At 42.7% G+C, this 26,695-nt stretch overlaps 1 protein-coding gene across 1 annotated transcript in view; it reads left to right on the forward strand.

The window, feature by feature from the left end:
- Positions 1-385: 385 nt before the first annotated feature.
- Positions 386-26,695, forward strand: part of LOC125890775 (protein HIRA) — a 29,872-nt gene continuing 3,562 nt past the window's right edge. The window contains exons 1-24 of the mRNA XM_049579575.1: positions 386-633; positions 3,414-3,476; positions 3,694-3,804; positions 5,700-5,790; positions 6,216-6,310; positions 6,804-6,899; positions 9,820-9,980; positions 10,207-10,374; positions 10,467-10,580; positions 10,942-11,012; positions 13,239-13,344; positions 13,926-14,147; positions 14,627-14,712; positions 14,875-15,072; positions 15,188-15,331; positions 15,415-15,631; positions 15,912-16,019; positions 19,446-19,594; positions 19,740-19,901; positions 20,200-20,258; positions 22,749-22,854; positions 23,322-23,444; positions 23,531-23,694; positions 23,874-23,962. Coding sequence (XP_049435532.1) covers positions 597-633; positions 3,414-3,476; positions 3,694-3,804; positions 5,700-5,790; positions 6,216-6,310; positions 6,804-6,899; positions 9,820-9,980; positions 10,207-10,374; positions 10,467-10,580; positions 10,942-11,012; positions 13,239-13,344; positions 13,926-14,147; positions 14,627-14,712; positions 14,875-15,072; positions 15,188-15,331; positions 15,415-15,631; positions 15,912-16,019; positions 19,446-19,594; positions 19,740-19,901; positions 20,200-20,258; positions 22,749-22,854; positions 23,322-23,444; positions 23,531-23,694; positions 23,874-23,962 — 2,940 coding nt within the window. The 5' untranslated portion in view covers positions 386-596. The remainder of the gene's footprint in view (positions 634-3,413; positions 3,477-3,693; positions 3,805-5,699; positions 5,791-6,215; positions 6,311-6,803; positions 6,900-9,819; positions 9,981-10,206; positions 10,375-10,466; positions 10,581-10,941; positions 11,013-13,238; positions 13,345-13,925; positions 14,148-14,626; positions 14,713-14,874; positions 15,073-15,187; positions 15,332-15,414; positions 15,632-15,911; positions 16,020-19,445; positions 19,595-19,739; positions 19,902-20,199; positions 20,259-22,748; positions 22,855-23,321; positions 23,445-23,530; positions 23,695-23,873; positions 23,963-26,695) is intronic.

Below are 26,695 nucleotides of genomic sequence, written 5' to 3' on the forward strand. Positions count from 1 at the left end.
AATAATTATAAGTTATAATTATAACAGTTACAATAATTATTTATTTTTTACTACCAGATACCTCATCATGCTCTTCTTGACAGTTCAAATTCTGAGCTTGCGCATTTCAACGTATATGACTTTTCAAAATAAGAGCCATAGCAAATAAATTTTACACTGACGTGACAACCTTGATGATTTTTTGTCTCTCAAGTTTGGTCAATTACGCCAAACAAAAAAAGAGGAGCATAAAAATGACGCAAATCTGATACCGACCATTTTCTTTTTACATATCTTTAAAAAGTCCACCAAGTTTCTCTCCCACGGAACTATTTTGACAGCAGCCCTGCACGCTCTTTCCGGTCCGCGGTCAAAAATAACGGAAACACTTCTGAGCTGCCTGGTGTCACCTCGCCTGTCGTCCGGGGCATCAGCCTGTCTGAGTTGGAGAGACTCGGGGGGGATGCTGTCGCAGAGATGGAGTTGAATCACAAAAACAACAAAGTGTCGGACAGAGTTTGAGACAAAAGGCGGAGGGTTAGCGTTAGTTCTCCGACTGAACTGAGCGCTGGATGGATTTTTGGTGAACATAAGACAGGAGGAAATTTAAAAAAAAAATGAAGCTGCTGAAGCCGAGCTGGGTGAGCCACAACGGTAAGCTTGTGCAGGAATCTGTTGGACCAAGTTGGGCTTTTGTTGTCGGCAGGGGGCTGAATTGATAAAGAGGCATGATGGTGGTGGTCGACACTTGTTTGACTTGTCCGTCACTCCACTGCTGCTCACATACCAGACTCAATTCAACACTTGAACACACACATCTGGTGTCTTTGTCACTATCGGGACCATTCCTCGCTGCTCCAAATCTATCAACTGCTCATGTTTGCTAACCTTAGCTAGCTAGCTAGTTAGCCCCCCCCCCCGGCTAGCCCTGATACCCTCACGCTAGCTAATTTAAGTTACCTGCCAAATGACCCATGTCGAAGTTGTTGTCCTAAAGTGACTTCTTATTTGTTTCTGACGATATTTTAGTAAACACGCCTCATTTCAGTGACAGTAAACAAGCTCGACATGGAGCTAAAAAAGTGTCTCTCCAAGCTGTCAGTTTGGGAAAGTTAACCGTGGCCTGAATTTAGGGTGCAGCGAACAATTACTGTCGTTAGAGACAAGTGATGTGTCTTTAACACAATTAGTGCAGTCTGTGAAGCATCCTAAACATGTCTACATGTCTATCACATCAAAACAGAAAACCGAATGGACAAGTGACATGTCCAGATATTTCATCAAACGGTCACTATCTGACATGAGTTAAGATTACAGTAGAGACGAAAGGTGCATCTCCTACATACTACATAAAGGAGCCAGAAGGATACTACGCATTTTTTAAGAACAACACTTTATTTTTAGAGTCACATGCATTGACATTTAAGGATACGGTAGAATTTAAGACAGCACAAATAATGTTAAAAGCAAGAAACAATCAACTTCCAGGCTTTATACAAGAAGTCCCTGGAGAGAGAGTCACAATACAATATTACTGCGATTTTAAATATGTTGCAGTATGCTGAGTATTGCGACCAAATGTATTGCCAATTATGACCTTTTTTCAGCTGTAAATTTGTCAACATCTGTTTATCTAATAAGGTAAATTTTCAGTCTGTTCATATCACCTCAACGATTTTTTTGCAGCAAAATGTATGTAGTGGACTGAAAAAGAAATTGATTATATTATTCTAGTAGGCTGCCTAAAGTTTAATTTGTATTTGCAATATTAGAGTTAAAAAATCTATACTTGGCACTGTGTGACGATACAATATTGCCACACAAAAATATCGCAATCAGTTTTTCCCCCCACCCCTTGTTATAACTTGAGAGGAAAATCTTATCTGCAACAGTGCTGTGCTGTGCTCACACCAACCTTTAATCTACATGTTTATCAGTTTTGGTGTGCGTTTGTGAAATGGACGAGAGGGAGAAATTTAAAAGACAGTTTAAAAAGATGTGCAATAAATAGCTTTTGCAAGGCACAGAAATGAGTAGGGGGAATGTAAAGCTCACTAATGGCGATATTGTTGTGTGAAGAGCACAAGCAGAGTGGTTTAACTGAGAGTATGGATGCTGGGGTGGAGAATTGGTCACTGAGATAGATTGTGTATTTATGGTTAAGACGAGAAACAGTGTTAGAACTAGACAAGAAGTTTGCGTCTTCCTACTCCTTTATGTAGCTTAATAAAAGTCTGTTAATTTCAACTTGTAGGGATGAACCCCTTGTGGTGAAATATTTGTTTTATGAGGGGATCCTTAGATATATAAACGCAGACATGATATGATGAATGTGAATATATAACCATTAATGAAGTAAAACAATGTGTCAGGGCTGCAATTGTGTATTTCTTTCAAGAATTGTGAGTTAATCTGCAAATAGCTTTTATAATAATAACCAAATTACAAATAACGGGGGAACCCGGTAGTTCACCTGGTTATGCGGGTACCCTATGCGCTAAAGGCTGTGTCCTTGCCACATGGGCCGCGTTTTCGATTCCAACCCGTGACCCTTTGCTGCATGTTATCTTCGCCTTTTACGCTGAAGCTGTCCCATCAAATAGAGTCAAAAGGCCAAATATATAATCTAAAAAATGACAAATAACGAATCGATCATTTAGTCAATTAAATGGCGATGTATTAGACAAATATACAGCAGATAGGTGTAACAGCTGGTTTGATTTTTTTTTTTTTTTTGTTAATGTTGAATTTAGCTGTACTTTATAAGAAGAGAGTTTGGGGAGTAAATACATTATCAGAGTAATTTCTGAGCAACAGTCTCAGATCATGGACACACCCTGACTTAGCTGTGGAAAATTACTGTAAAGTTGAAGAATTTTCCATCAGGCTAACAGTGCGAATTGCGGGTTGCTGCAGTATACTGGTTTTAAGGTATGAGAATTGATGGTTACCATACTGTGTACATTGTTTTTACAGTATTGAACCTTATTGCAACCGGACAGAGAACCTCACCTGCACACGTGCATCTCCTTTCCTCTAAACGGTTACACATCTTTCTATTAAAAGAAATGGTTTCAGTTATGATAGAGCATTTGTTCAACCAAATACTCTTCTGTTTTCATTTCTTTAAGGGTCATTGTCACTGGTAATAATTATACATTTTGTCATACCATGGAACCGTGATATTTTCTGGGATGGTCATCGTACTGTGAAAATCTCAAACTATTGCAACCATAGAATAAGGCATGGTTTAAAATACAAAAATAAATACATAAACACTGAGGTCATTGTTATGTTCCTGTTGTGTCGAAATATTGTGTTCTCAATTATTATGGGATACCAGCCTGCAGTATCAGTTAGTCTGACTATAAATCTATCAAAACTGTGATTTGACAGATATCTTTAAATGTTGTTGCATGTGTTTTGTTTCACAGGCAAACCCATATTTTCAGTTGACATCCACCCTGATGGGACAAAATTTGCAACTGGTGGGCAAGGTAAGATCAGCAGCACCACCCGACCAGTGCTTGATGTTGTACTCTGGGTAATGACTGTGTTTTTTTATAGTTAAAACAGCTTTGAATGTGTTCTCCTGCAGCCTCAGATGACAGATCATGAGGGATTTCCAAATTAAAACAGCAAGATGTCTTTATTAGTCTGTCGCTAAACAAAAAGTCAGGAGCGTTTGGGTTATAATATTGGATTTGTTTTTAGGAGAGGATTCTGGCAAGGTGATGATCTGGAACATGGCGCCAGTCCTCAGAGAGGAGGACGAGAAGAACGAGAATATTCCCAAAATGCTTTGCCAGATGGACAATCACCTAGGTAACCAGCCTTCTCTGTATTACTTTTCATGTTGATTCACATAGCAGAGAGTGTTGAATGTAGAAATGTTTGGTTAATTGATTTATTTATTGATTTATTCCCGCTGTGAACGGTTCTCCAGCTCCTCCTGCTTTTAGGGAAGTAGTTCTGCAGAAACTTGAACTATGAACAGTACTCGTGGAGTGGCAAATAATGCAACCACTTCTATAGAGGAAAAAACGTGATTTATTATGTGTCACCCAGCCAGAAACTTTAATGAGATTTTTGATAAATAATCATCAGTAATGTTGATATAAAGACTAAGTAGGTAAAGGCAAATAACAGATCAGCCAGAACAGTCTGGTGAATTCAGGAATTTACATCACTTCACTGTAATGCAGTCTTTAAAACCAGGAAAAGAAAACACTTACAATATCCAAAGTCTAGATGATATCTGGTAGGACTGCCTCCAACAAAGAATTTTCCTGGTTGACCCTATAGTCCTCATCAGGGTCCATCAGTGGACTAGTCTCCTGCATGTTTCTGATATGAATGTAATGATTAATGATATATTGTGGTGGTTTGAGTTGAAGGTGTGAGAAAGAATAGTATCAGTAACATTGTTAACACTGTGCTACATTACAGAGAAATACAAACCGTACTAATGAACCTTCATTAATATAGGCCTATATTTTATCTCCAAGTGCACGTCACACACTGAGCGAGCCGCCTGTTAATGACGCTGTGGGCTAATGGGCATGTAGCTACTTCCATGTTTCAGATGATACGTCATGTTTGTAGTCGACCAATGAAGATGAGTTTACATATCACCTTGGGTTCGTCCTTCACCTTCTCAAAATGATCCCACACTTTGGATTTCCTGCCCGACATGTTATTAACTAGCCTGTGGAATAACCGCAGGTACCAGCCCTGGAGATTAGGGGCCATACACATGCTGCGTCTTTAAACGCCTGAGTGGTTTTTCTGTGCCACCTTTCAAGAGAACTCAGGCAGGTTGCATCTGAGGTCGCGAAGCAATCTTAACAAGCACCATATAGCCTGTTTACCTGAAATCCTGAGAGCAGAGCTGATCTTCTTCCAGGAGCTGTTTATAAGTGTGTAGGCCGATCGTCCGTGGGACAGATGTAAAGCTGTAAAGTTTATCACACAGAATATTTACAGAAGAGGGAAAGATATCTGTCGGCCGTGATTGGTTTGTAACCTGACTCCTGTCTGACTACTGAGCGTGGCCACTTCCTGTGTCTGTCCTTTCAAACTAAATTCCTACTTGGTCCAGTCCAAGTAACATGTATTACATTACTCTGATGATTGAGTATTTCCCCTTCTGTACCTTTGACCTTGTCACCATCTGGCGCTGACTGATTCTGACCTGCAAATTATAGCGAACTCATTATATTTCCATGAGTTTAAAGCTCCTTTAAAATCCTTCAGCGAAACAAAGAGGCACTTACTGCGCCTCTATTTTCTACAAAGTCAGGCACCAAATGTTCCTGATTTTCACACTGCTGCTGCTGTTTACATCCTTTTCAGTCAACAAATTGAAGCAGTAGAAGGAGTTCTCCGCTCCTGCTCCACGTTTGCATCGACTGTTTTTATTTTTACTATGGACAGTAGTTCAGTGTCAGCAGCCGAAAGGCCTGAGAAGAGGAAGTCGCTGCTTTGAATCTTTTCCCACATTTTATTCTCCACAGACGACTCCTGCTGCTCAGTGCCCGGCAGCAGAAGAGTGTGATTGTGTTCCAAATAAATGTGCCAGCAGTCAGATTTAATAATAGGAGCAACATCTTGCACTACTACATTGCAGGCGCTATTAATGCCCACCATAACACACTGCTGTGTCGGCACAAATCCATACAAGTTATATTTATAACCCCAGCGTATATTTGTCTCTGCAGCATGTGTGAACTGTGTGCGCTGGTCCAACAACGGGCTGTACCTGGCATCAGGAGGAGACGACAAGCTGGTCATGGTGTGGAAGAGAGCCGCGTATGTAAACACACTTGCGAACAAACACAGCATGTGCAAATACAGACGATGTGTCTGCTATGTATAGATATGTGTAAAGTAATATTCAGGGTTCCTACGCTCATGAAATTCCTGAAAAAGTTTAAATAAGAGAATTGTTTTCCAGACCTGGAAATGGATTTCATTTGTACAAACAGCACATATGAAATGTGCAGAGATGTAAAGTTGTAGGCTCACCAACTTTTACTTCTTACGTAAAGTCATGGAAACTGGGTAAAATATTATGGAAAGGTTCATAAAAAAATCCATTGGTATAATGTTTGGGAAGCCTGAATATTGCATTTTTAGATGATTATTTTTGACTGCTGTAAACCCAGAAAGTCTTCGCAGTAGAATTGAAATGTTTAAGGTTTGATTTTAACTGCGTGTGTGCATTTTCTTGGTAGATTCATCGGCCCGAGCACAGTGTTCGGGTCGAGCAGTAAGCTAGCCAACGTTGAGCAGTGGAGGTGTGTCACCATCCTGAGGAACCACACAGGAGGTTAGAGACACACACACACAAAACACATATGCACACACAGCATATCCACAACATGCTCAAACATACAAACATACTGTAGAAGCTTCTGCATATATACCAATAAATTAACGAGTGTATTTTTAAGTAATGTTTACATTCAGTGTTACTCCCCAGAACGTGTGTGTGTCATTTCCCTCTTGTTAATCAGCATTGTTTACTTTGATGTTTTACAGCTTGCACTCATCTTCTTCCTTGCCTTTGTTTGCATATTGCAGCATCTCCTGACATGTTACGGCCACCTGATGATCAGTGGAATAATGTGAAACCATTAGCAGGAGTGTGTCCAGCATTAACTGTGTGCATATGCATCCTCATACGAGTGCACAAGATAAACAAAACGAAGATCACTGATAGGAAACTAGCTCCATGGCACGAAAGTTCCACAGGGAACCTTAAAGTAGTAACATGTCTCTGGACTCAGGCAGTGATTTCAGTGTGTGTGTTTTGTTTGTAGATGTGATGGATGTAGCGTGGTCCCCTCACGACGTGTGGCTGGCCTCCTGCAGCGTGGACAACACCATCGTTATCTGGAACGCTCGCAAATTTCCAGGTAGGAGACGGCAGACACCAGAGCTCACCCTGTCTAATAATAGGTTTTCAAATCTTACACATAATGACATGACAACCCTCTCTGCACGCTGTGTTGCAATCTATATGGCACTTGCTACGGGGCTGCGACTTGTTTTAATTATCTATTAATCTGGCGGTTATATAATTTGGTCTAAAATGACAAAAAATTGTATGATTTTTTTTGTTTAAATCCTAAAAGCTAAGATGACATTATCAAGTTCCTCATTTTGCCTAGTGTCGCTCACCAGACCGTTCTCAAGAAAAGAAAGGTCTGGCTGCACCGACTCTCAGTTTAAGATTGCAGAATTTATTTCTTTCAACCAATCACAATCGTTCTTGGCAGTGCCACAGCAATGGTGCGCTTGCAAAAATATTGCCGGGGGAAACAGGTTTTGGTGTAACACGCCCACAAAAATATCGCCTACAGGACGCAAACCATGGCAGAAAAATGGCTACATCCCCGCAAGATCAAACACCGCAAAAGTTAAAGTAAAGGACGTGTTGAAAACTGCAACCGAAGGTGGGAGGGCGGGACTTCAGCGGGTGGCTCGTTCCGCCCAATGAGAGGCTGATTGATGCAGCGAACTTCCGCCCACTCAGACTACATTTTGCCTGACAGATACTTTCAAACCTAAATATTAACTTAAAACTAAAATATTAATATTCAGTGTACTATTGCATGAGACAAAGAAAAGCAGTAAATGTTCGTATTTAAGAAGCTAGAACTTGAAAATATTTGGTCGTTTTGCTTTAAAAATGACCAGCTATCAAAATCAAAACATAAAAAGGCAAGAAAAATGAATAGTGAAATACAGTGCAGGGAGAAGCTTATTTGAAGCCTCCACATTATAAAATTTTCACAAAGTTAAGAACTCAAAAGTACAGAAAGATAAAGAACAACACAGAAAATAACACGAGTTGTAATAAACCTCGAACAGCAAATTATGTTTGATTACAACAACAAAAAAACGGCAATAATAATATCCATTTAAGAGTGGAAAATGTGAGTATGTGATGTTTAAATCGATGTTAGTGTGATTAGGCTTGTGTGTGTGTGTGTGTGTGTGTGCATGAGGGGGATAATAGTTTATACTGTGTTGACCCTTGATCAACAGTAAAAATCCATCACATTGAGTAAAACAAATAAAACATGGACAATAATACAAGAGGAGGGAAGATCTGATGATTTACGAATTAAGTCTGAATGTAACTGTGAATTAGCTGTAAAATAAGTCACAAACTGCTCGGGAATATTTCCTTCACTGAAAGGTATTTTGTAAATAAAAACAGATTTGAAAAATAGCATCTGAAGTCTCTGAAATAAAGATGAGATGAAATGTTAAAATAGTTGCAGATTATGTTATTTCTCAAAAGTGAGCACATTACACTGTCCTGTTTTCTTATTAAACACAAATCAGCCATTGTTTCCCACAGAATTAGAATCTGTGTGTAGCAGTAGTTGGCTGTAGTCTCTCTGTGCCCAGAGTACACTCTACGCTGTGACTGTGCGTTCACACCAAAAGCTACCAGAGCTGCAAAATAGCTGAGTTTGCTCTAGCAGCACCGCTAGTAAAATATTTGTGGCAGCAAAAGCAGCTCAAGTTGCTCATGATGTCAAATTCTTTTTTCTTTTTTTTTCTTCTTCTTTTTTTAAAAGATATTTTTATGGGCATTTTTTGCCTTTAATTGACAGGATAGTGAAGTGTGAAAGGGGGAGAGAGAGGGAGAGACATGCAGCAAAGGGCCACAGGTCGGAGTCGAACCCGGGCCGCTGCAGCAACAGTTTTGTACATGGGGCGCCTGCTCTACCACTAAGCCACCGACGCCCCATGTTGTCAAATTCTGAACATTCGATTATGCTTCTCAATTTAAAGGAGCCGCAAAGCAGATTACTGGCTGGAGCACAGAAATGTGACTTTGTGCATTTGCCTGAGAACAGAAACTTTCACGTTTGGACAATGAAAACAGAATAAAAAGTCTAAATAGTTCTGACATTAAACATTAAACACACACAGCCTGTGTTGCGTTCAGGTGTTGTCACATAGATAACAAATTCCAGCACTTGAATAGGCCGTAGCACAACACAGCAGCATGTCAAGTGGGCCGAACCTGAACCGAATATGAGCAACATTTTTTGATTTGTTATTCCCCCCCAAAAGCTGTGAACCCAGGGGAAACACTGTCAGTGGTTTGGTTCGAGTGCCTACAGTGCGATTAGTTAAACTGGTGGTAAGGAGAGCAAATGAATTGCATTCCCGCTAATAACAAGCGTTCCAGAACACAAAGAAATTGTATAAGTACATGCGCTTGTCCACACTTGTTTATCGGTTCAACATGGAAGAAGACACTCTTGTAGTTTGTGCTGCCGTGTGGTACCTGCGTGGATGTAGCCGCCGTCAGCTCTGGGTTCACGATATCCTTCGGGGTTGTGAACAGCACGGGGAATATCATCGGCTGGTGCGGGAGCTGCGGCTGGATGGCAGCTCAAACGCATCATAGCTAATTTGCATAAAGTTAACCGGTCTTCAACTTTCATTTGCAGCTCAGTTCGCCAAACCACGGCCGCTCGTCACTTTTGCAGCTCAAAACACCTCTCGTCGCCACATGTCCATTAAAAATGAATTAGACCTGTCGCAGCCTTTGAAGCTCTGGCAGCTTTTGGTGTGAACGTACAGTGAGAGTGTGGATGTAGTGAATAACTGAGCAGCATATATTCCAACAGTGCTCCTAATGAACGGTCCAGCTCCAAAAATAGAAAATCAGAATGTGGCGGCAGGTGTTTTAATCATGGTGGGCCGCCACAAATAAATGAATGTGTGAAATCCTGCCTGTATAACGTGTTGATAAAGCAGGAAGATATTTCTCTCATCTACGTCTCTGTCTTCTTTGTGTCTCTCCAGAGATGGTGACCTGTCTGCGAGGACACACTGGGTTGGTTAAAGGTCTGACGTGGGATCCGGTGGGGAAATACATCGCCTCGCAGGCGGATGACCACAGCCTCAGAGTGTGGAGGACGGTGGACTGGCAGATGGAGGCCAACATCACCAAACCCTTCAGTGAGGTACAAAAACAGTCAGCTGTGTTTGATGACACTGTGGGAGCAGGTGGTCGACACTATTATGGCATTATTGCATGGAAACACATGGACTGGTTACGTGTCTTTGCTCTTTTATTTATATTTTTCTTGTGATTTGTCCCATCTGGATATTCTCCTGCCAGTCCTAACACAAGCACAGTTCACCAATGAATGGATAAATAATTTTCTCTGGTCTCTCTCTGTGTCTCAGTGCGGTGGGACGACCCACGTCCTGCGTCTGTCCTGGTCTCCAGACGGTCAATATCTGGTGTCGGCTCATGCCATGAACAACTCGGGTCCCACCGCTCAGATCGTGGAGAGAGACGGCTGGAAGACGAACATGGACTTTGTGGGCCACCGTAAAGCTGTCACTGTGGTGGTAAGGACGTTTTAGCCACATGCTCTGTCTTTAAACGTTTGCCACGTTTAAGTCAACCTGAGCACTGATGGATCTGTTTTCCTCCTCTGTAGAAATTCAACCCAAAGATCTTTAAGAAGAAGCAGAAGAATGGCAGCGCCCCGAAACCAGGCTGTCCGTACTGCTGCTGCGCTGTCGGCAGCAAAGATCGGTCGCTCTCCGTCTGGGTCAGTTTGTTTTGTCTCACTTTTGTAATTCATGGTGTTTGTATCTGTTTGCTCTGTTGAGTATGAACAGCTTCCCCAGAAATCATCCATCTCAGGACACATAACGACTGTCTGATTTGTGTTGAGCGATTAGTTTATTATTTGATGAGATATAGAAATGTAAACTTCAAACTGATGCAGGTGGAGAAGCGAGATATTGCAGGAACAAACATCTGGTGAGCTGCCACGGTTTTTGGTATTGGTGGTTTCTATAAAGGCTACGCGTCAATTTTACTATCTGCTTTTTTAATGTCAGATTGTGTTCCAGTGAGCACCGTGTTAGTTTTGTTCCTGACAATGCTGTTTCCTGTCTGTGTTTCAGCTGACCTCTCTGAAGCGCCCCCTGGTGGTCATCCATGATCTCTTTGATAAATCAATTATGGACATTTCCTGGTGAGTTTTAAACAGGGAAATGTATGGGATACCACACGTGCAGTAACATCTCACTCCATTGATCCTCCCAGGTTTTACAATATCAAAGTTTCATGGTTTAAAAGTCCTTGATTGAGGGAGTGTATCTTTTTAGGGGTTTTACGGTACATAGAAGTCACAGTTTGGTGCAAGTTCAGTCAAGCAGAAAAAACCCAAATGTTTAAGGATCCGTTTCCTTCATTTATTTTGAACACACTGTGGTGCAGGTAACAAAGACCGAAATCCTCCTCCTGGGGACTGAGGTGTCATTTTGCCCACTGGCAACTTTGCTGAACTGTTTCCATTATCAAAATAAGGAACATTTAAAACACTTGTGCATTACACTGTACGAACACTGAACACTTTCCCAAAAGCAACATTTAATACCAGCCTATAAAACTGAAAAGGGTCTTTAACGCTATGAAACTGAGAGAACAAAATAAATGAAATAAGAAAAAGTTAAACCTGTGCATTAGTAAGTAAGTAAAGTAAGTGAAACTTAATTTATTTAGCACCTTTTTTAACGCAGGTTACAAAGTGCTTTACATTGACATTGGGACACAAAGAAAAGAGGACCCCAAGACCATAAAAGACACATTCAAGAACACATACAGACAACACACACATCACCCAGAGTATACACTTGAATTTATCAAATGTTATGAGTAAGCCATTCTAAAAAAGTAGGTTTTTAGGTGTGTTTTGAAACAGTCAACAGACTCAGCTGATCTAGGGGAACTGGGGAGGTTGTTCCAAAGTCTGGGTGCAAGGGCAGCAAAAGCACAGTCACCTTTGGTTTTTAGTTTGGCACGTGGTATGGCCGACAGGTTTTGGTTGGAAGACCTAAGTGACTGCTTGGTAGTATATGGGCATAGTAGCTCGGAAATATAGGTAGGAGCTAAACGTGTAAGGCCTTATCGGTGATTAAAAGAATCCTGAGCTTCACTGGCAGCCAATGCAGTGAGGCTAAAACAGGAGTGACGTGGACTCTACGGCCAGTCCTAGTTAATAGCCTCACTGCTGCATTTTGTACAAGCTGGAGACGTGACAGGTCAGCTTGGCTAAGGCAGGTGAAAAGGGAGTTGCAGTAATCGAGACGGGAAAAATGAAGGCGTGAATGATATGTTCCAAATCAGAGGCTGACAATAATGGTCTGATTTTTGCAATGTTCCTGAGTTGAAAAAAAGCAGGATTGAACCATTTTATTGACATGTTGTTCAAGTTTCAATTTAGGGTCAAATATAACACCAAGATTCCTAGTGTTAGTTTTGACATAGAGGGCAAGTGGGCCAATATGCTGAAAGATGCCTTTAGCAATATTTTCAGGGCCAAAAATGAGAAGCTCAGTTTTGTCAGAATTTAGCTGAAGAAAGTTGACAGACATCCAGTCCTTTATCGCAGCTAAACAGTTGTGGAGAGTGTTTAGGTTGCTAAGATCATCTGGCTTTACTGAAAAATATAGCTGAGTGTCATCCGCATAGCAATGATAGGATATACAACCAAAGCAACTGATTATCTGGCCCAAGGGAAGCATATACAATGAGAAAAGAATGGGACCAAGGATTGAGCCCTGGGGCACCCCATATAACAGCGGAGTGGACGAGGACATGTAGTTACCTATGGAGACAGAAAAACGTCTGTTTGACATATATGACATGAACCATTGTAGGGCTTTCCTTGAGATACCAACATTTGTATTTAGTTGATTGATGAGGATAGAGTGATCAGTGGTGTCAAAAGCAGCGCTCGAGTCCAGTAAGACCAAGTAGGAGTAGTAGGAGTGTTTCAGGTAGTTCCACCTTGGCTAATGTGCCAGTGTGAATGCCAGCTGCTTCAGTAATTGTTTTATCCTGTTCAGTTAAAGCTGCTTGGAAGCAGCAGGGATAAGTAGCTGGGTTTGGTTTTGTCTTGTCCTGGTGATCGGCACATCTGGGTGATGCTGTCGAATGCGCGGTAGCATGAACATGTTTCCATTTGTTGTGCTCGCCATACCGTGACTGGCTCCTTGTGCTAACCTCAGCATTTGTTGCTAATGGTTAAAAGTTTCTGGGTGGATGTTGTGCTTAATTTTGGTTCCGCGTTACATGCATTCATCTACATACTATGTATTTTGCGTATGACTGTTACGCAATCTCCTGTAACAGTGACACTAAGACATCATGGGTACACCCTCTGCATCTCTGACATTGATTTGTGTTTGTGTGTCAGGACTCTGACAGGTCTGGGCATGTTGGTGTGTTCGATGGACGGCACGGTAGCCTACCTGGACTTCTCACTGGATGAACTGGGAGATCCACTGAACGAGGAGGAGAAGGTTAGACACACACGATGGAATCACATGATGTCAACTTCACTGCATTTGCTTGTCCTTTTCCTTTTTTCCTTTTGCCTGTTAAAAAAATTCTTCCGGGAAACAATGTAATAAATACGTGTCTTGGTGTTGCCTAAAAGTTTAATTCTCTGTTTTCTTCCAAGAGAACTACATTTCATTTTGTTAAAGATTGGAACGTACTCTAAACATTTACCAAACAAGGGTGCATCTATATGAGAGGACAAATACTAAGCTGTTATCCAGTCATTCCTCATGTTTAAAAGCTGGAAAAAAAACAGATGAAGTCTGGATCAATACTTGTCTTGAATTCAGCTTTTTTGCAAGTGGCCTTGTGTGAACAAAGGAAAAGCAGAACATACTGTTGTTATATAAGTTTAAGACTTTGCAACTGTAAGAACCAAAACACCTGAGTCATGTGATTTATGTTGACAATTCCTGTTGTCTTATAATTGGACACTGTCACTCCAACACAATGATACTAAAACACAACCTTGTTCTTTAATTCTGTCAAGAACGTTAAGAAGCCAGATCCTACTTCGCCCCTCTCTTTTTCTGTCGTACAGAACAGCATCCATCAGAACATCTACGGTAAGAGTCTGGCTATAACCAGCACTGAAGCTCAGCTCTCCACCACCATCATCGAGAACCCAGAGATGCTCAAATACCAGCAGGAGCGACAGAACTCGGCCCAGGCCAGCTCAGGACCGGGCAGTGCAGGGCCCGAATCCTCAGCCCCTAAACTCAACAGTGTGATGAACGGAGAGTCTCTGGAGGACATCAGGAAGGTGGGACACTGAAATGTAACAAAGAACAGGAAGCAGAAGAGTGTTGGTTTGGTTCAGGACAAAGAGTTAGACACATATTTGTGCTCAAACTTTACTCAGCACGTTTTTTAATAAATAATAATAAATGCACATGAAAAAATGCAGGAGTTTCAGACTCTTAATATAGAAATTTTGCTGTATTTGAAGATTCAGGTTGCAGGAAAAGACACATTTGTTTTAACTGATTATATTTAGATATTTAGAGGACAGCTGCAGAGACACAGAAGATAAAAAAGCTTTAGAAATACAAGTCAAACACATGAGAGCAAATGATTTAGATGAACTTGGAAACCGCACAAATTCAAATATCAGTGATGTATTGGATAAATATTTATGACCACTGTTTCAGAGCTCTGTTTTCAAAAGCTGTCAAAACAAATACTTTTCCTGACATTTTTGGAGCTTAAATTCCTTGGATGTGTTATTTCTTCGGCTTGCAGAACCTTCTGAAGAAGCAGGTGGAGACGAGAACCGCAGATGGCAGAAGACGAATCACACCGCTCTGCATCGCTCAGCTGGACACCGGGTAGGAAAACATGAAACACTCCGTTGGCCCTGGGAGCTCAGCACACTGCGAATTAAGGAAACAACTTCACCAATTTGACAACTCATGCACAGCATTTATAAAAGAAAAAAAAAACACTGCAAATAGAGAAAGCACAACCAAATAGTCCCTCTGTCTCTGCAGGGATTTCTCGCCAGCTCTGTTCAACAGCGCTCCCATCCTGCCCTCGGGCTCCTCCATGTCCAACCAGCTCACCTCTCAGCTCAGCTCTGACTCCAGCCCAGGACAGGCCTCCTCTCTGGGGCTCAGGCCCAGCCACGACTCCATGCTCACCTCGCCTCCGCCCAACAGCACTGCCAAGGGCTTGGAGGACAAGGATGGGTATGACCTGCTGAGAGAAAGCTTTCATTTTAGTTTTCTATTTTACTGTTTGTCCTGACTTCCTAACCTTCCGTCACCCCCTCATCTCCTACTTTCTGATTTCTTTATTTTCCAGCGTGAAGTCCAGTTTGCTGCTCACGTCTGCCTCCAAGATCGAGCCAATGAAAGCTTTGGACTCGAGGTTCACAGAGAGGTCAAAGGCCACGCCGGGGGTCACAGCTGCCATCTCCTCCACCGCTGGACTCACGCCTCTAGACAGGTGAAGAAGCACTGATTCAAATGTGAGAAAAGAGGACAAACTGTCCCTAAAACAAAATGTTAACCTTTTTGTTTGTCCAGCAGACCGAAAGACGGCATCTCCGCCCTGAAAGATGTAAAAACCAAAGAAGACACCAGCAGCGACAGCGAGGACAAGATGGCCACCATCAACAAAAACTTGACGTTCAGCAAGAGGAAACCTGAGCTGCTGATGGACGGAGGAGAGGTGGTGGAGAAGAGGAAGAAGGGACGGCCAAGGAAAGACAAGATGGCCGCTCCCATCGCCCAACCCTTCACGCAGGTAGAAAGATGGAGGGAAAGATGAACTGATCGAGGCCTCAATGATGTGATTGCGTCACTAAATTCTAATTTATTTATTTTTTAATTTTTTTAGAAAAACATTGATAAATCAAAAATTAACTCTGCATTTACAGTAATCCATTTGAAGCCTCTTATTGGCTCTAATAACGAGTATTATTGCAAAGCTCTAGTGAAAGCTCCTTTTGTGCAGATGTCCTTGGAATAGAAAGAGAGAGAGAGAGAGAGATACATGTGTGTTTTGTCCTTCCTCTTCCTGTCAGATAACTCCTCCAGCAGAGCGGGAGCCCAGCAGGGTGGCAGCTCCTCCAGCTCCTGTAGCTGTTCTCAAACTACCAACACCAAGTATAAAGAAGGCCTTCAGTCTGCAGGTAACACGCTGTCATTTTGTATGTTTGTGTGTGTTTGTGTGTGGGCGCACTCTTCTCTGAATCCGTTGTGGTGGATTCAACATGTTTTATCTACCAGGAAGAAGATATTGTTTCTTTACAACTGAACCACTGTTGTGTACAGTTTGCTGCTGGATGTAGAGCTTTTAAGGGTGTGTGTCCATTTAGTGTTTTCTCTGGCTGAAAAGCTCTGGCAGGGCTTCATCAAAGAGGCTCTCCCTGGGACCAGAGATGGATTTTGTTTCTATGACAACAATATCTTGACATGTACCACTAACTACCGCTGTATTACCACACGTATGGTGATAAAAAACTCAGCAGCTCACATTCATAGTGCGGCCGGTCTGCTTCACAGATGGGTTTTTCTGCCTTTGTTGTTTCTGTCTGACAAATCATGCAGCCTAGGATAGACACGACAAGGCTACAATAAAACTCTCTTCCATTATATTGGTTGCCAAGGTGATTAGTCCTGCCCCATCTAATATATGATTGGTTGCCTGAAAAGAAGCTCAAGTGACGATACCAGCTTTTCTGAAAAGTTCAGAAATTTTCTAGTGAAGCGCTCAGAGCAGCCGCAGGAAATAGTTGTAGTGCTCTGAAGAGAGACACTGGGTGCAGCGCTTTTTGTCTAGGCAGCCACATATGCTCTCTCCTCACTGGGAACACAGAAGAAAACACTTACTGCCCGCTGTATTACAACACGTATGGTGATAGAAGCACAATCCGGCTGATCTGCGTCCACAAATGAGCTTTTCTCTCTCTGTTGTGATAGTTTCTGTCTGACATATCATACAGTAGCCAAAGAAGCTGCAATGACACCACCAACTTTTCTGAAAAGTTCAGAGATGCTCAACTAGAAGTGCTCAGAGTGCACAAAAAAGCTGGAGCACCGGGCGTGGCGCTTTTTCTAAAGGTGGCTGCACACGTTCTCTCCTTATTGAGAATAATTGAAATAAGATGCCGGTGTTCAGAAAAAACATCTGTGGACACAGGCCCTTCGTAAGTTTTACTCACCTTATTTAAGCGTATATTATGTCTTATCACCTGAGCACATAGACAGGGATGCCACGGTGAGGAAACAGGTTACCAATTGCATCTGACACTTTCCAAGAAAAGATAATCGTCAGCATGTTTAATATCTGTAGCGCCCTGCATGAAGTTACTGTAAACGCACACCGAACATTTCCCACTGCTGCAGCTTCACATTCAAGGTATTTAGCCTGCGAAACACGAGTTGACTTTTATTATGCGGTAGTCATTTGAAATGCATTGTATTAGGCAGTTAGATTAGCACTACCGCTATCGTTCATCCAGAATGCATCTACAAAACAAAACAAATGGTAATTTTCAGCATTTCACTGACAGTGGAGGAGTTTGAAATATTTAATGGAAGTGAAGAAACAGTCAGGAGCTGCCTCAGTGAAGTGTTAGATGAAGAGCTGCAGGCGTCAGGCTGTACACCTCCAACTTCTCAGAGATGTATCCAATTCCTCTTCACTCATTAAGGTTATCAGGTTCCCTGTTAGCAGTGGGTTTATTTACGAAATATTGCCAAATTGGAGCTTTTGCCTTTCACTTTGACACCGAGTCCTCCGCCATCGTCATGTCTGTCAACTCTCCTTACTGTCGTAACTTAAAATGAAGTCTGACTCAAACTGGCAGCATTCTTAGATTACATATTGTGATAAAAATTGATATGGATTAATATTAGGCTTGTGCTGGTTTTAAAATTTTCCAACCGGTTTGATTTAAAGTCAAATATCTAACTGAACCGATATATCGAATTATATACCTAATTTTACCACTGGAGGTCGCATTTGAGCTATTTTTCCCAATAAAAGCCTATTATAAGTGTAATGCGCTTCCAATCCACTAGGTGGCGATAATGCTGTATTAACCGCCAATACACACAAGATTACACAAGAAGAAGCAGAAGGACACTTCTCTCGCAGCAGCAGCAGACAGCTGAGCGGAGCTGCACAGTCCCCGGAGCCTCTGAGACAAACTAAACAAAACACTTGTAGACTCCTCCACTTCATTTCAAAACATACATAAACCTTATTAAGTTGTCATAATGCATGTTACAATGCAAGATAAGTTGAATATAGTCCCTTGACACACCGCTGATGTGAAAACATCGTCAGGCCCTAGTTTATCTCCCTCTACTGTTGACCAGTAAGAACTGCAACAGCATAAGCCCCATTTCCACCAAACACTTATGGTACAGTACCTTTGGAACCAACAGTAACCCTTCAAACATGGTACCTAAACTCTCAGTCCGTTTAGTGTTTCCACCACAGACAGTCCTCTTAAATGTGGGCGGGGTTGTTGTCACTCACTGCTCCGTCCAGCACTCGCTGTATTTCCTCATCAGCGGTGACACAGATGGAAGTCTGCACCTGGTTTATCGTCCACAGAACGAGGCTGCACGCCCACATTTTCAGAACAAAATAGAACAGGCTGCAGTGAGAGTCTCTCTCCATGGGATATTTAAAAATAGCAGCTTTGTGCATTTAGTCCTTCTCAGGCAAGCTCAGGGGTTTAGTGTTGGTGGAGCCCACAGGAACAACGCTCTGCAATGCTTTTTTTTCTCCAAGTGAGGATTTGGTTGAAATTAAGTAAAATAAGTAATACAAGTTAATAGGGCTGACCCAAAAAATTCGAAGCTTCGTTCGATGGCACAGAATTCGATTGTGGGGAAAAAATTCGAAGCTTCGTTTTTTTGGGGGGGAGGCCTTAAACGCAACACTAACCCCGTCAACGAGCCACGAGCGCACTCAGAGAACTCAGCCGCTCTGAGTCTGGTGTCAGAGACCCTTCTGACGCTCTGAGTTGCGCATCTGTTTGATTGTGCTGCAGTGTGCGCCGAGGATTTTAATTTAAGGTGCTCACAGACTCGGGCGCACTATAAACGGAGCATTGAGCACACTTCCGCGTTGTAGTTTCCTATAAAAATGGTCGTGAAACACTACATTACCCCCAATTCTTGCATGTTTTTCTGTCATGGGGATGTGAAAAATACATGTCGAGCAGTCATTTGAGTGACACTGGTGCACGGAGCGGAGTTGTAAAATCTGAGCTTTGCGCGCACAGGGCTTGCGGACATCCGCTTTTAGTCCGCGCGGACCTCCGCGGTCTTCTTTGTTGTTAATATTAGTTAAAAACACATAAAGAAAAATACATATTTTTTTTCAAGCCATAATTCCTGATGTTTCTGTGGTGTGTTTAATGTCTAACAAACTAAACCGCAATTAACACAGTTTTTGTGTTAATTCCTGTTCTGATTTGCTGAGACGTACCAAAGTAAAGAAGGTTACACTGCAGTGATCAAATTACAATTTGGGTGTGAATATACAACAGTATATGAGTATATAAAAAGCTATAAATGGAAAATATGTGTGTGTGTAGGTGAGCATGGAGCCGTCGGTGTTCCTGGAGGTGGAGAATGAGGTGTCAGTGGTCGCGGGTTCGAAGCTCAGCCAGCTACGATGCTCCAGAGACGGACGAGACTGGAACACACTGCTGCCCAGCTCAGTGGTCACCGCTGCAGGGAGCAGGTAGGAGGCTCAGTGTGTCGCACAGATAGATTCTTTTCTCTGTTCTTCAGGTGACTCACATGCATCTTCTTGGAAAAAAGGAAAAAATATAACTAAATGACTAGTCAGCACTAAAGCAGTTTTTCTTTCTCTTCCTCTCCCTCAGTGACGTCCTCGCCGTAGCCTGTCAGGACAGGATGTTGTCCGTGTTCTCTTCCTGTGGACGGCGGCTCCTTCCTGCCATCCAGCTGGCCACGCCTGTGTCAGCTCTGCACTGCTCCGCCCACTTCGTCATGGCTCTCACAGCTGGAGCAACGCTGTCCGTGTGGTCAGTGCTCAGAGATTTTATCACAGATCTCATGTGGTTGATTTTTATAGACTTGATCTGTTTGCAGTGTTGTTGAGAGTGTGTGTTATTTTCCCACTCATGTGGACATGACATCAAAATATGTCAGAATTGTACTACAAAAGATAAAGTGGCTGTCGCAGATTTGTTTTACTCTGTATTGATTGATAGAAAGGCAGCTTCAGTTGAGGGTTTTTATGCAGAATAATACAAGAGCAATGATGTGTTTGCTGATATTATTTGTAATAAAACCGTTGAATTGTGTTTTGTCTTTGTGCAGGGACGTTCAGAAACAAAAGGCCCTGGTGAAGAACGAGTCCCTGCTGACCATTTTATCTGGTGAGACACTGCAGCATGTGATGTGACACAAGAAGAGTTCAACATCTGGGGGAATAAACATGTCTGCTTTGAGGAAGATGATCAGTATGGAGCTGGAGTCAGTTAATTGAAAATAATAGTTCCAGCTCCTAAAACCTAAAATAGTGAAGACGTGTTTCATTTCTGTCCATAAGTATGTATTTGCGAGCCTTGGACAGAACCAGGCTAGCTGTTTCCCCCTGCTTCCAGTCTGTATGCTAAGCTAGGCTAACCACACCTGACTCGAGCACTTGACTGAAAAAAACCTTCAAACAATCCGACTCGTAGGACATATTGTTAGAAAGCTACGATTCTTGTGATTCGATAGATGCTGACCATTTCATGATGTAACCACCACAGCAGGTACAGTAAACGCTTCTGTCAGACCAACAACAAACAAACAGTTATCTCACCTATGAAGCCTTATCACAATCCATTGATCGATATCCAAACAAAAACGATTCTCATACATTCACCTAGGTGCAGAGGATCTCAATCCATTGACATATTTAGTCCAAACACATAATCACATCCACAGACTGCCATTACGTCATTTCAGATGTTGTCATTTCTCCACATACTTTCCATAGTATCTTCAGTTTGCATGTAAATATTGCTGTTAGCCAAATATCAAAATGGCGTCTAAACTCTGACTTTTTGATTGACACCTCACTTGAGCTAACAGGAGCTCTAATGACCTGCCCACAGCCTACAGTAGCCAACAAGGGCCTGTGTTAACGGAATGGCCTGCCTGTCTAGAGCTTACCAATAGCAAGCGATTTGTCCTTCTTAAGGCCCTGACACACCAAGCTGACAGTCGGCCTTCGACCAAAGTCAGGCCGTCAGTGAGCGTCTGTCGGCCTAGTTTTTGCAGTGTGTCCTGCACCGTCGGCACTTCAGCGGCTTTTCGGCCGAATGAGCATGTTGAATCGGCGGCAGAGCTTGTCGGTGAGAGAGATCTGATTGGCTGTTCAGGTTTTATTTCCTCGCCCCTGTAGCGAGTGAATCTGCCTGTAGTGAAACCGGGGCTAACCGGTGCTTCCTCCTCAGGCTCCACTTCACTCAGCTGCCCCACAGACCCGCTGCTTCTTCACACTTTAACCTGAATAACAAACCGGAGCTAGCTGGGAGCGGCTAGCGGAGCGTTAGCCGCAGCATGACCGGAGGGAAGCACAGCCAGTTAGCCTCCGCTAGTCTCTGAGCTAGCCCCGGCTCTCCGTTTGGATCCAACCGGAGCACCGAGCCCTGGTTTGTTATTCAGGTTAAAGTGGGAAGAAGCAGCGGGTTTATCGGGCAGCTGAGTGAAGTGGAGCCTGCGGAGGAAACACCGGGACCGTCTGGATGTAATAGTCCGTGGAGGTGCTGCGGTGCTCGGCTGCACAGATAGGAAACCCCTCGGCTGACAGGATGTACCACTCTCTCACTCCGCTCTCTCTCACGCAGGCGCAGAACGTACGTGCTACTTGGTCGTTGGATGTAGTCCGTGTAGTGTGTTCAAATGCAACTGACACAGGGCGACGTGAGGCGACGTAGACGACGCAACAGTTGGCTTTTGTCACCGCTAGTTCTTTGTCGGTTTGGTGTGTCCGCACCTTTAAAGCCAGTGACATTCTCAACCAGGAGAACATCTGCCTTTTGGGCACTCTCTTTCAATATAGATCGTAACATTTTACATGAATAATTAACAGATTGTTCCTCTGCAGTTTAAAGGGAAAAATCCAAGGTTTATTATTAATTTAGGTTTTCATATAAGTGTTTCATATATATAGTAAGCTCTTGGATAGAAGTTTCTATCTTGATTGATGTGTTTTTCACTCTTGGCTACACATCCAGTACATTGTTTGACCCTCTTTTTTTTGAAAAGCGCCTGGACAAAACTGCAGAAAAACATATTTGTTGTCTGTGATATTATTATCTACTTAAAATTTGGACTCATGAGGCCTCTTGATATGGTCCCATTGAGTTTTCCAGCTAATACCTCCCAGTTCTAGTCATCTGCAGCATCTATTTTCGAGAAATATCTCAGAGAAGATTAATAAAAACTTTCTACCTCAGTTGAGACTTCTACAATACAATGACATGAGTGCTTACTTATTCTGACTGTTAGTGACTGTTGGGGGGAAAGACGGTTACCTTTGAAATGAGACAATGCACGTACTACAAATGGATGAAGAACAGCTTTCATTTTACTTTGGGTATGCCTTGGATAGGTGTTTATGGTGAATTTTAGAGAATAGTGGGAGGTTTTAATACACAGACATGAGATTAATATCCATCTAACCCATGGGAAGAAAGCAAATGTTGAACCATACCTTCAAAAGTATAAGTACATAAGAAGATGATCCATAAAGAGATTTTAACCTCACAAGAAGAGTGTTTCACACCTCGTCATATTGATTATGTGACCATTTATATCAGAAGGACAATCCAGTCATAATTATATCCCTTAAAACGTTTTGTTTGTGCGTGTAGGTGCTGACACAACAGTGTCTCAGTCTCTGCTGACCCAGCAGGGAGTTCCAGTCATCGGACTGTCCAACGGGAAGTCCTACTGCTTCAGCTCCTCGCTGGAGACATGGTGAGAGACAGTAGAGACACAGTTGAAACACAAAGCTGAAACAGCTGCTACTAACAACGGGGTTCCCACGGTCATGGGGAACCTGGAAAAGTCATGGAATTTCATAATCACATTTCCCAGGCCTGGAAAAGTCCTGTTATGTAATAAAGCTGTGTATAATGAAATCGTTTCAGTGGATAACCTTCCACGTAATGCACACATACCGTTCACCATCACAGACGTTAATTCATTTTCTCCCTACATCTTGTCTCTCCCTTCATGTATGCCAGCTAGCTGAAATTATGTTTCAGTAGAGTTTGAATCTGATATGTTTGAAAAATGCTGAACAAGTAGGGCGAGAAAAAAAATACATATTTGTATTATGGATCCTTGAAAAGTCTTGAAAAGTTCAGAAATTTTGTCCATAAAATGTTTTGGAACCCCGCAACAATACTTAAACTTCAGGAATTACACTGTGTCTGTCTCAGGACTCTGATAGCAGACAAAGGAGACTCTCTGGTCCAATGTGCTGACTTCAGGAGCTGCCTTCCTACCCACGATGCACCTGTGTCCTCGGGGCCGCTGGCTGTCATGCAGGGACGCAACCTCAAGTAAGACATAGTTATTAAATCTCTTCTTCTCGCTCCAAACAAAATGTAACGGAGAGGTAAATGAAAAATCTCTCTGGTCCCTGCAGTGCTGGTCGGCTGGCGTCCCGCCTCTCCTCCACCCCTCACCACCTGCAGCAGAGCATGACGCTGGCCTTCCTGGAGAACCAGCTGGCGTCTGCTCTGACTCTGCAGTCAGCGCAGGAGTATCGCTACTGGCTGCTCATCTACGCCCGATTCCTCGTCAACGAAGGTACCAAACTGTCGCTGATTTCCACAGACTGACAGAAGAAAAACATTTTGAGCACAGCACTGACCGTATAGTTTTGAGTCTGCTTTTTGTTTCAGTGTTGACTGAAGTGTGTGTGTGTGTGTGTGTGTGTGTGTGTGTGTGTGTGTGTGTGTGTGTGTGTGTGTGTGTGTTCCCTCCAGGCTCAGAGTATCGTCTCCGAGAACTCTGTAAGGAGCTGCTGGGTCCCGTCCACAAATCAGCCTCCACAGCCTGGGAGCCCACCACCCTGGTACGACTGCAGCACTGTCTGTTTGCTGGTTGAGTTTCTTTTATCTACATCCAAAACATATGCTTGATCGTTTTCAGAAAGTTCGTCTTCCATACATGAAAAAAATGAATAAGCTTTGAGAGGAAAATAAGAGATCCCATGATTCAAGTCTGTTCTTACCCATCTGAGTGTGTTGGCGAATTGTATGTGATAAAGGGTGAATCCCAAATTCTCATTCTTACCCCTCCCCCTGCGTCTGCGTCTTCCCTTTGTCCCTCTATACAGAGCTGAGCAGGCTAGAGGTAGAAACGTTCTCCTAAGAAATGAGACTCCACTCGATTCCCGTTTGCATCATCGTGCCTTCCCACAAGCTGGCTGCTACATCAGCAGAAATGACAAGAGTTGACACAAACAACCGAAAATGCCGTTTATAGAAAAGTGATTTATCTTTTTATAAATGACAAAAGGCACATCTGCCTCATTTTCGTTGTGGTATCATGATACTACTCAGAACCGTGATACTTTCACTGGTATCGTACCATGGGTTCCAATTTTGGTACCGTGACAACACTAGATGTCACAACCATTCCATTCGGAGTTGCGCAGTGAGGCGGCTCGGGTGCCACTTAAAGTGTTCCCCCACTTCTAATTTTAGAAATTAAGCACTGGTTATAGTGCAGCGGGATCCCCCAACCATCGCTTATATTTATAGTTTTTTCAGTCTTAAATTCCATTCAAGGTGGCATTAAAAAGGTCTTAAAAAGTCTTAAATTTAACTTACTGAAACCTGCAGATACCCTGTCAATGCCTATGTGCAGTTTCACATAGATTGACCACGTCAGTGAGTAGAAAAACGTGGGACAGACAGAATGACTGACTGACAGAATGACACACTGACAGTTTCCGTGATTATGTACAGCATACCATACCATGACTTAGTCATACCAAACATTAGAAACAACACCAACATTGGTCCACAGGGGGAGCCACAGCGATCGGTCACATTTTAGCCATTTTGAAGCATTTTTCTGTTGTTATAGCGCCACCCAGTTGCCAATTAGAGTTAAATTTCTCCAGTCACCTTGAGGCGTCCTGTTCTACATATCTACCAAGTTTAGTAAAAATCCATATGGCGGTTAGGCCTAGATAAGAAATGAGCTCTCTAGCGCCCCCATTTTGTTTGATGGGGTCAATAATGGAGGGGTCCCCTCAGATTATGTGTGGTCATATGCCTACAAAGTTGCGTGGTGATGGGTGAAACCCTTGAGATGTTCTACACCTTTATGTGATGAGCCACGCCCTCCGCAATATTCATTGCCTTATAGAAGCTCAGTTTTAGGAAGTTTTCCAACTTTTGCCAAGAGGGAACTTTAGATATTGCTCCCTAGATTATGTTCACCCAGTTTCATGCAGATGGCTCAAACTTCCTAGGAAGAGATCCATTTGAAGTGTTTTTCAAACAATTCAAAATGGTGGAAAATCTATATAAGCGGAAGTTATGGGTTCTTGAGGCAAATGTGTTCCTCATGAGGAGAGGCATCTCTGTGCAAAGTTTCATGTCTCTACCACATACGGGGCATGAGATATGCCCATTCAAAGTTTGACATTTCAATGGGTTGCTATAGCGCCCCCCTTTGGCCAATTGATGTAATATTGCTTCATTGGCATCCTCCCATGACCCTCTACCACTGTGCCAAATTTCACATGGATTGACCAAGTCAGTGAGGAGAAAAACGTGGAACACACACACACACAGAGTTTTTGTCATTATATAGTAAGATACAGTAAGATTGTATCATGAAACATGAGTGCCGTGATTATGATATCAATTTAAATGCTGTTTGATGGTTACACGGTGGATGATGCAAAATTCCTCATAGCCCTCTGTCTGGCCCTAGCCCTTACTCCAAATGAGAAGTGAGACTCCCCTACCTCTAGATACAGGAAGTTTGAAATGACGGAATGAGAAGTAAAGGCCTGTTTCTAATATAGTCTGTTTCCACTGACGCTGATGAGTAAAGGCCCTGACACTATTTTTTAAATGTCATTCCTTTATATCCTCCATTATGGGAAAACAATATTCTCTGCTAGCTTGATGCCGATGCCAGTCCTCAGCTGGGTTGACAAAGTGCCTCTGCTGTTTCACACCATCATTTTTCCCTTTGTACTCTGTGTGCTAACATCCCAAGACGACATATCTTGAAGGCTGGGGTTTGTTGACGCACAGTTGTCTACGGCAGCAGGTCGCTCTGTGATCCTACTGGTCGAAGTGACGGCTGTGACCGGAGAAGTCGTGGAAGACAAATAGAAAATCAAACATGCAAGACTTACTATCGAGACCTCGTGAGGTGTCTCAGACGCAGTGTCAGTTGTCGTCTACTACAACACACCACTCGGGATAAAACAATTGACTATCGCACATGACACTGATTGTCGTTCACAGTCTGAGCCGACGCAGTGTGACGGCTGCGTCGGGCTACAATTGGGCTGATTCTGTATAGTTTGAACCAGACGTAAACCTGTCAGGTTTTCAGAGTATTGCAGACCTGCACATTGCAAGTAGCTTTGACTCGTCTTGTTGTGAGTCTTTGGTCTGAGCTGGACCTAACGCAGCAAATGCAGGAAGAATGTATGTTGGGCCATGTTCCTCCCTGCACCTGAAGATTGTCAAACTGATTACATCTCACAGGTCCATCATATTGATATTTTGACCCACGTAATCAAAGCTAACGACTCAGCCCACGGTAGCTCCGC

Source organism: Epinephelus fuscoguttatus, linkage group LG6 (genome assembly GCF_011397635.1).
Source record: "Epinephelus fuscoguttatus linkage group LG6, E.fuscoguttatus.final_Chr_v1".
Taxonomy (NCBI): Eukaryota; Metazoa; Chordata; class Actinopteri; order Perciformes; family Serranidae; genus Epinephelus; species Epinephelus fuscoguttatus.